The sequence below is a fragment of the Sinocyclocheilus rhinocerous genome, unplaced genomic scaffold, assembly GCF_001515625.1.
Source record: "Sinocyclocheilus rhinocerous isolate Xijiao unplaced genomic scaffold, SAMN03320098_v1.1 scaffold2420, whole genome shotgun sequence".
Taxonomy (NCBI): Eukaryota; Metazoa; Chordata; class Actinopteri; order Cypriniformes; family Cyprinidae; genus Sinocyclocheilus; species Sinocyclocheilus rhinocerous.
The window spans coordinates 298,618-307,054 of NW_015629430.1; the positions used below are offsets into that span (position 1 = coordinate 298,618).

The window sequence follows — 8,437 nt, forward strand, 5'->3', positions numbered from 1 at the left end:
ATATAAGAAGTTTAAACTAATATGGTTTAAAATGCATGATTTCAGTGCAATAAACATGATAAATCAGAACCAAAACAGATGTTTTTAGCAGGTACGAGCTGTAATGACGCAGCTCTATTCTGGAAAAGGGGGCGGGGAGCAGCAGCTCATTTGCATTTAAAGAGACAGGTACGAAAACAGCGTGTTTCTGCTTCCACTCAAAATAGTCATTTTCAAAATGTTATAATAAATGTTCTGTGGGGTATTTTGAGTTGAAGCTTCACAGACGCATTCTGGGGACACCAGAGACTTAGATTACATATTGTAAAAAGGGGCATAATCTCCTTTAAAGGGTTAGTTCACCAAAAAATGAAAATTCTGTCATTAATTACTCACCCTCATGTCGTTCCAAACCCGTAAGGCCTTCGATCATCTTCGAAACACAAATTAAAATATTTTTGATGAAATCCGAGAGCTCTCTGACCCTCCATAGACAACAACGCAACTGCAACGTTCCAAGGTCCAGAAATGTAGCAAGGTCATCGTTAAAATAATCCATGTGACATCAGTGGTTCAACCGTAATTTTACGAAGCTAGGAGAATACTTTTTGTGCGCAAATTTTGGAGAGTACCCCAGAATGTAATCGCGCGCATGCTGAACGTAAAAAGCGCTGATTACGTTCTGGGTTACTCTCCAAAATTTGCGCACAAAAAGTATTCTCCTAGCTTCGTAAAATTACGGTTGAACCACTGATGTCACATGGATTATTTTAACGATGACCTTGCTACATTTCTTGACCTGGGAACGTTGCAGTTGCGTTGTTGTCTATGGAGGGTCAGAGAGCTCTCAGTTTTTATCAAAAATATCTTAATTCGTGTTCCGAAGATGAACGGAGGTCTTTGGAACGACATGAGGGTGAGTAATTAATAACAGAATTTTGATTTTTGGGTGAACTAATCCTTTAACTGTGATATTATTAGGGCTGCCATCGACTAAAGATTTTTCTGGTCGACTATAGTGCTGCAACGATAAATCGATGCAGAATCAATTCGTGGATGGATTCTGATATCTTCCGAATGCATCGCAATTCTCCCTGGAATCGATTCTGAGCTTAGATTTTAACAGCAGATGGCGCTCTACTCTAGTTTTTATCAGCACACTCAAATGCTCATTTCACCTCGGCTCAGAATGCTTTTATGACGCCAGATTGATGTAAACAGCCCACTGTGAACACCCTTGTAATTCACTTCAACCTTTTCGAATTTTATGAATGATTATTTTAGGTTCAAGTGTGTGTAAGGATTTGGAAACGAGCAGAGTACAGCTGTTTCTGAAGCATACAGCGCCATCTGCTGTTCAAAACTAAGCTCAGAATCGACTCGAGAAAGAATCGCCATGCATTCGGAAAATCTCAGAATCGATGCTGAATCATTTCTCGATTTGCGATGCATCTAATTATTTTCCAAGCCCTAGTCGACTAGTAGTCCTTTATTTTAAGCATTAGTCGACTAATCACACATTTATTAATAAACCATTTAAATCTTAATAATGAGCCTTTAACTGCCTACATAATAAGCGCTCCAGTGCATACATAAAGCTTGCCACAGCGCACCAGCAAAAGTAATGATTATGAATTTGTCAGGGTAAAACAGTAAGGAGGCTGCATTAACATTTTAATGATTCATTGATAAACCAGTGCTGTCTTTGTTTTCATATTAAGAGATGAAGTCGGCGACACTGGCTCGTCATCTCCACAGGATGCGCCTGTATGCATGTTTCATACGGATTACATGATCTGAGAATATTTGGTTCATCTAGGTTCATTTGAAAGTAGACATTTCGCTCTCAATAGATATGTTTTTATGTCTGTAAGGCAAGTATACACAGAGTTTTGGAGTTTTGCGTTCAAGTTCACAGAGACCGAGACGGCAGAAAGCGCATCCTGTTTGCTTTCATTATTTTACAAAAGCGCAATGTTTTGTTGTTATTGTGAATGCACACAAATAAACATAGAGTCTTTACAGATTTGAAAGATGTATTACTCTTATTATTATTACTGTTCAGCTTCCACTCCACACAGACACTTAAACAGCGCATATTTCTCTAGGTTAACATTAGATTGAACGGACATGTAAAGTTGCTACTACTAACATATTTCAGATGATAAGCCATATTTGAGGATGATGAATGATAGGCGAGCGTTTGGATGTCCTAATAAAATTACAATTTTGGTCGACCAAGCCTCTTCTCGTTGACTAACAGTTAGTCGACTATTAGGGGCAAAATAATATTTTGAATATTCGTTCTGCCTTGTTTACATTTACCTTTCAGAGAAAAAGATTATGGAAACTTACTTCGGGATGCATGATATTATCAGAACGTCATCGGAATCGGCTGATAAAGGCTTAAAATATAAACATCGGACAATATGAAAAATTATGCCGTTATGCCTTGCCGATAAGACCTACTTGTAATAAAATTAAAAGTAAAATAAATAACATTAAGATACTTGCATTTCTGTATAAATAAAGCCATAACTCATGTCATAAAACCATGCGCGTGTTTTAATTTAAAGGTCAGAAGCTATAGCTTACATTAATTAAAAAAATCACAAACATGACGGTTGTAAATTAAATAGTTTTATATATAGATTTATTCTTCAATGTGTAATATATTTTTTCAAGCGCATTATGAAAACTTAAATACAAGGAGTTCTAAAATATATTTAGAATTTTTACAGCTCTTTTGCTTTGGACTATCTACAAATGTTAAATCTACAAATAAAATGTTAAGGTTGTAACTGCATCTGTCCAAAAAAAAAAAAAATCGGAAGTAATTGGTTGATTTTTATTACAGTAATTTTCAAAGCTTCCAATGTACTCTCATTATAAAAATAACTTTATTAATAGTTTTTTAGTTCTAACAAGTACGTTTTTGCTCAAAGCTAACCAAAATTAAAAATTATTTGTTTATAATCTCTACACAGGAGAGACTTGGTGTTGTTTCCAAAAAAAAAAAGGAAATATATATTGGCATGGGCAAGTGGCCAAAATGAATTGAAAAATAATCGGCAAAAATCCAAAATTGTGCATTCCTAAACATATTTCAACATTAAATTGGAATATGAAATTCTATACACAAAATACTAGAAATAATAGCATGAATAGCATTTAATGATGAACCCAAACAATGAGTTTAATTCTTTGTAATTATGCAAGGATGTACATTATTCAAAAGTCTGGGGTCAGTAAGATGTTTTTTTGTAAGAAATGAATACTTTTATTCATCAAGGACACATTAAATTGATCAAAAGTGACAGTAAAGACATTTATAATGTTACAAACCATTTCTATTTCAAATAAATGCTTTTCTTTTGAACTTTTTTATTCATCTGTGAATCCAGCAAAATAAAATGCATCACAGTTTCCACAGAAATATTGTGCAGCACAACTGTTTTCAACATTGATAATAATCAGAAATGTTTCTTGAGCAGCAAATCAGCATATTATACTGATTTCTGAAGATCATGTGACACTGAAGACTGGAGGAATGATGCTGAAAATACAGCTGCGCATCACAGAAATACATTACAGTTTAACAGATCAACATTGATAATAATCAGAAATGTTTCTTGAGCAGCAAATCAGCATATTATACTGATTTCTGAAGATCATGTGACACTGAAGACTGGAGGAATGATGCTGAAAATACAGCTGCGCATCACAGAAATAAATTACAGCTTAACACATATTCACATAGAAAACAGCTGTTTTAAATTCTAATAATATTTCAAAATTTTTTAAGTATTTTTGAGCAAATAAATGCAGAAGAGACTTATTTCAAAAACACTTAAATTTACAGTTTAACAGATAGTCATATAGAAAATAGAGAGCTATGATATAGACAGCTATAATAATATTTCACAATTTAATAATACATTTTACTGTATTTTTGATCAAATAAATGCAGCCTTGGTGAGCAGAAGAGACTAATATAAAAAAATAAAAAATAAAAAATAAAAAATTCACACTGACCCCAAACCTTTCTTTAAATGGTAAAACATCTTCTACCTGAGTGGCTTCTTCTTCTACGGTCTTCTTTAGCATCATGACATCTTCAATGATCGGCCCATCTGTCTCCATGTCCATCGGACTGCTGAGGCTGCTGGAGTCGATGTACATCAGAAACTAAAGCAGAAAAAGTCATTATCAAAACCTCTGAAATACTACTGAATACATGCAACTAGTGCTGGGCGGTATACCGGTTCATACCGAATACCGGTGTTTATTTTTGTTATGATATGAATTTTTAAAATACCGCAATACCGGTGTATGTCGCTTAAACAACGTTCGGAACGCGACACTGTTTGAAAGGGGTCCCTTTTCACTGTTGCACTGTGGCAGAGGTGTCAAGTAACAACCATTTTAAATAAAGACAATGCACATTAGTTTCCAATAACAATAGCAGTTAAGCACGTCAACTGCCAAAAAAAGAAATTTAGATTTGTTTGTAAAATAAAAATGTAAATAGAAATGCACAACCATTGTAAGTGTATTACCATTAAAGGGTTAGCTGACCTCATACGTCATCCGCCCGGAGCTGCTTCTGTTTACAACAGTGAGCGCAAGTTTGAGCTTCTACTGAACCTGGAATATATTCATCTTAATACATGACAGAAATGCTGTGCTATTTGCAGCTCTGAGTTCTGTCCACACGAGTAATACAGAGCCGGTTACCTGTGGGTTTGACTTGGCGAGATTCTCGATCTTTATCCACGCCTCCTCGCGCTCTTTCCACTTGGCCTTTTCTCTAATGTTCAGAGAGAAAGGAAGAGTTTAGCCAGACGAGCGTGACTCAAAGTCTGAGTGAGTGTGGGAAAGCGCTTCCTACTTGTTTTTCTCGGCTCTGAACTGCTGTGTGCAGTCGTCAAAGAGCTTCTGATTCATCTCCATGAAGAGCTTCAGAGCGTTATAGATCAGCCCATGGATCGTCCTGACGACAGGAAGAGGAAGTGACAACATCAAACAACTCTTCATCTAACAGACTGAACAGTGTAGATCAGTCAGTAGAAAAGTAAAATCATGTACTTATTATATCATGATTTTATTCTTTATAAACAACATGCACAATATCAACTATTACAGGCAGCCAGCGTAAGGACTGTAAAAGCAGAGTGATATGATTTCAATTTCATTCGATTTTATATATATATATACATACAGAAAACTGATTATGTACTGTCTTGATATTGTGCATGTTACTATAAACAACACACAAATATATATTTTGTTTTATATACACACAATGTAATGAATATTTTTACACAAATAGATATTTATGTTTGGTTAATGACAATGTTTTTGTTATATTCTGTTTCATTGTATAATAAATTTAATAATATATATTTTATATTTGTAATAAATATAAAATCATGTAATTACTTGATTTTAAAATTTCAAATCATATGTAAATATATATTTTTATATATATACAGTGGGTACGGAAAGTATTCAGACCCCCTTAAATTTTTCACTCTTTGTTATATTGCAGCCATTTGCTAAAATCATTTAAGTTAATTTTTTTTCCTCATTAATGTACACACAGCACCCCATATTGACAGAAAAAAAATTAACTTAAATGATTTTAGCAAATGGCTGCAATATAACAAAGAGTGAAAAATTTAAGGGGGTCTGAATACTTTCCGTACCCACTGTATATACTCCTAATATATATATATATATATATATATATACCCATACACTGTATTGTTGGCTATTGCTACAAATATACCCCAGCGACTTAACACTGCTTTTGTGCTGCAGGGTCACGTATGTGTGTGTGTTTTATTTGATTTGATTTATTGTTTATATATATATATATATATATATATGCACACACACACACATATATATGAAAAACTAAATTATGACTTTTTGACTCTATACATACAGTATTATACATATATCAGTCAAGCGTCATAATTTTATTTTTATTTTAATATCTAGTTTTTCCATTTTCTATGCTCTTTAATCATTATAATTAAACAGGCTGTTTCTGATATTCTACATGTTAACGAGCTTTCTTATTCTTTGCACTCTCTGTATGCGTAAAACCCCTCTGACTCACTCACTTTTTACCAAATTAGTCAATACTCTCGATAACCGGTGGAACGCTAGTCTCCCGGAATAAAGACTTGTGAACAGTGACTCACTTGTTCCAGTGGGTTTTGGAGTTTCGGTACAGCGAGGGGAACATGATGGGCAGGATCCTCGCTGCGTTATCGCTGATTAAACTCATGATGTACTCGTTATTCCAGTAGTAGAGAGCTCGCTCCGCAACCTGAGGACGACACGAATGTAATAACAGTTAGAGAGGGATTGTTTCATGAACTCGTGCTGCTTTCTGTGGGTCCAGCAGACCTGGAAATGTGGACTGGAGACGCATTTGGCCAGCTGTCTGAATAAGGGCTCCATGACTTTAACAAACTCTGACGGCTCGATGACGTCCAGAATCTCTTCCAGCTCGTTCAGAAACATCACCTCCTTTGGACTGTGAGTCTTTGGCCAGTATTTCAGAAGAGCCATCACCACCTGAAACCAAGAAAACACTCCTCAGCAACTACACCAGCGGCCAACAGCTTGGAATAATTATGATTTTTAAGTCTCTTCTGCTCACCAAAGCTGCATTTATTTGCTCAAAAATACTTTAAAAATGTAAAATAATATTACAATTTAAAACAGCTGTTTTCTATGTGAATATCTGTTAAACTGTAATTTATTTCAGTGACCAAAGCTGTATTTTCAGCATCATTACTCCAGTCTTCAGTGTCACATGATCTTCAGAAATAGATTAATAACAGTGTGTGTGTGCGTACGTGTGTGAGTGTGTGTGTGCGCTAGACTTATGCCGGTATTCGGTGATGCGATATATCACAGTATAAAAACCATTACGCCTATGGGATGTCCCCACTTTTCACAGAAACAAACCTGTGTGTGTGTGTGTGTGTGTGTGTGTGTGTAAAACTTGTTTTTGATATCCTTCATATTCTGTGTGCTGGTCAGTTCACAGCAGTGATAGAAATTAATCTATTCCAATAAGTTTACATTTATTTGTACATTTTATGGGCATTTTTACCTTTATAAAGCCTTTTTTTTTCTAAAAGTGTGCATCATCTTTTGAGTCAAATTCTTACATTTAATCAGTCAATTAGAATAATAAGACATTTGGGCTGTTACCAAACAAATGATATCAGTATCAAAATTAATCTTTGCAATCGAGGAAACACAGAAGCTGCATCCGAAGAGGCATTTAGATGTAGGCCTTTTTAAACTATTTAATTCAGCTCAGAGGGACATGAATGCATTTAACCTGCAGTTACAAATGCATAAATAATATTTTGTTATTTTAAACATGAAACATTGAATTCTGATATTTACAATTATAAAAAAAATGAAAATATACTTTAAATGTGAAATTAAAACCGCCAGCAGGTGGCAGCAAGTCACTGTTAATAAGCGAGTCGTTGCGATTGAACCGAATCATTTAAACGGTTGATTCATTCAGAAACGAAACGCTGTCATGTTGCTCAGAGACGCAAAACAGCGCTGTGGCTTTGTTTGGAATTATTTTTGTTGGCGAAATAGTGCAAAAACAGGCAATATGGTGTCTAAAACGTAAGTCTCTTAATATGATATCAGTATCAGCAAAATTCATCTTTGCAATGCAGAGGAAACACAGAAGCTGCATCTGAAGAGGTCTATTTATACTCTATTTAATTCAGCTCAGAGGGACATGAGTGCATTTAACCTGCAGTTACAAATGCATGAATAATATTTTGGTATTTTAAACATAAAACACTGAATACTGATATTTTCAATTATTTAAAAAATGAAAAGATACTTTAAATGTGAACTGAAAACCGTGTAAGAATACTGCTGGGAAGCATCGCCCAAAATAACATGCGTATGCCTTTTCAGCAGGAATAACAGAGAATAAGCATATTTTTATAAAGCAGTTAGACAGAGCACAGAAACTGAACAGCAGATGGAGCTGTAACCCACCGGCTCAGTGAGCGTGCTGTCCATCTCTAGAAACTGAACCACACAGTAAGCCAGCTGAAGAACCAGAAACAACAACAACAGTCAGTCATCATCTTCATAATGCACCTCAAACACACAGCAATCAGTAACAAATTACATATTTTATTTAAAGAAATATTTTTTTTATGATCATTAAGATTTTCCATCAAAATAGTCATTAATATAATGCATAGGGATGTTTAATTTTTTATTTAGTTGGATTTTCCTGAATGAGAATCTAATGTAATTACTTGAAAAAAAATGTGCTGTACTTTAATTCTGCATGAATTCTACAAAATCTTCATTCAGAAAAATGTGAATTACAAAAACCAAGAGTAGAACATCTGTATGTATTACAATAATGAGAATTTTGGAGAAA

The 8,437-nt window shown here is 34.6% G+C and overlaps 1 protein-coding gene across 1 annotated transcript in view; it reads right to left on the reverse strand.

Moving 5' to 3' along the window:
• LOC107738892 (serine/threonine-protein phosphatase 2A 56 kDa regulatory subunit gamma isoform-like) overlaps window positions 1-8,094 on the reverse strand; it is a gene marked incomplete at its 5' end in the record, with an annotated part of 12,149 nt that extends 4,055 nt beyond the window's left edge. The window contains 6 exons of the mRNA XM_016550796.1: window positions 4,051-4,167; window positions 4,717-4,789; window positions 4,871-4,972; window positions 6,192-6,319; window positions 6,400-6,570; window positions 8,041-8,094. Coding sequence (XP_016406282.1) covers window positions 4,051-4,167; window positions 4,717-4,789; window positions 4,871-4,972; window positions 6,192-6,319; window positions 6,400-6,570; window positions 8,041-8,094 — 645 coding nt within the window. The remainder of the gene's footprint in view (window positions 1-4,050; window positions 4,168-4,716; window positions 4,790-4,870; window positions 4,973-6,191; window positions 6,320-6,399; window positions 6,571-8,040) is intronic.
• Window positions 8,095-8,437: the final 343 nt, after the last annotated feature.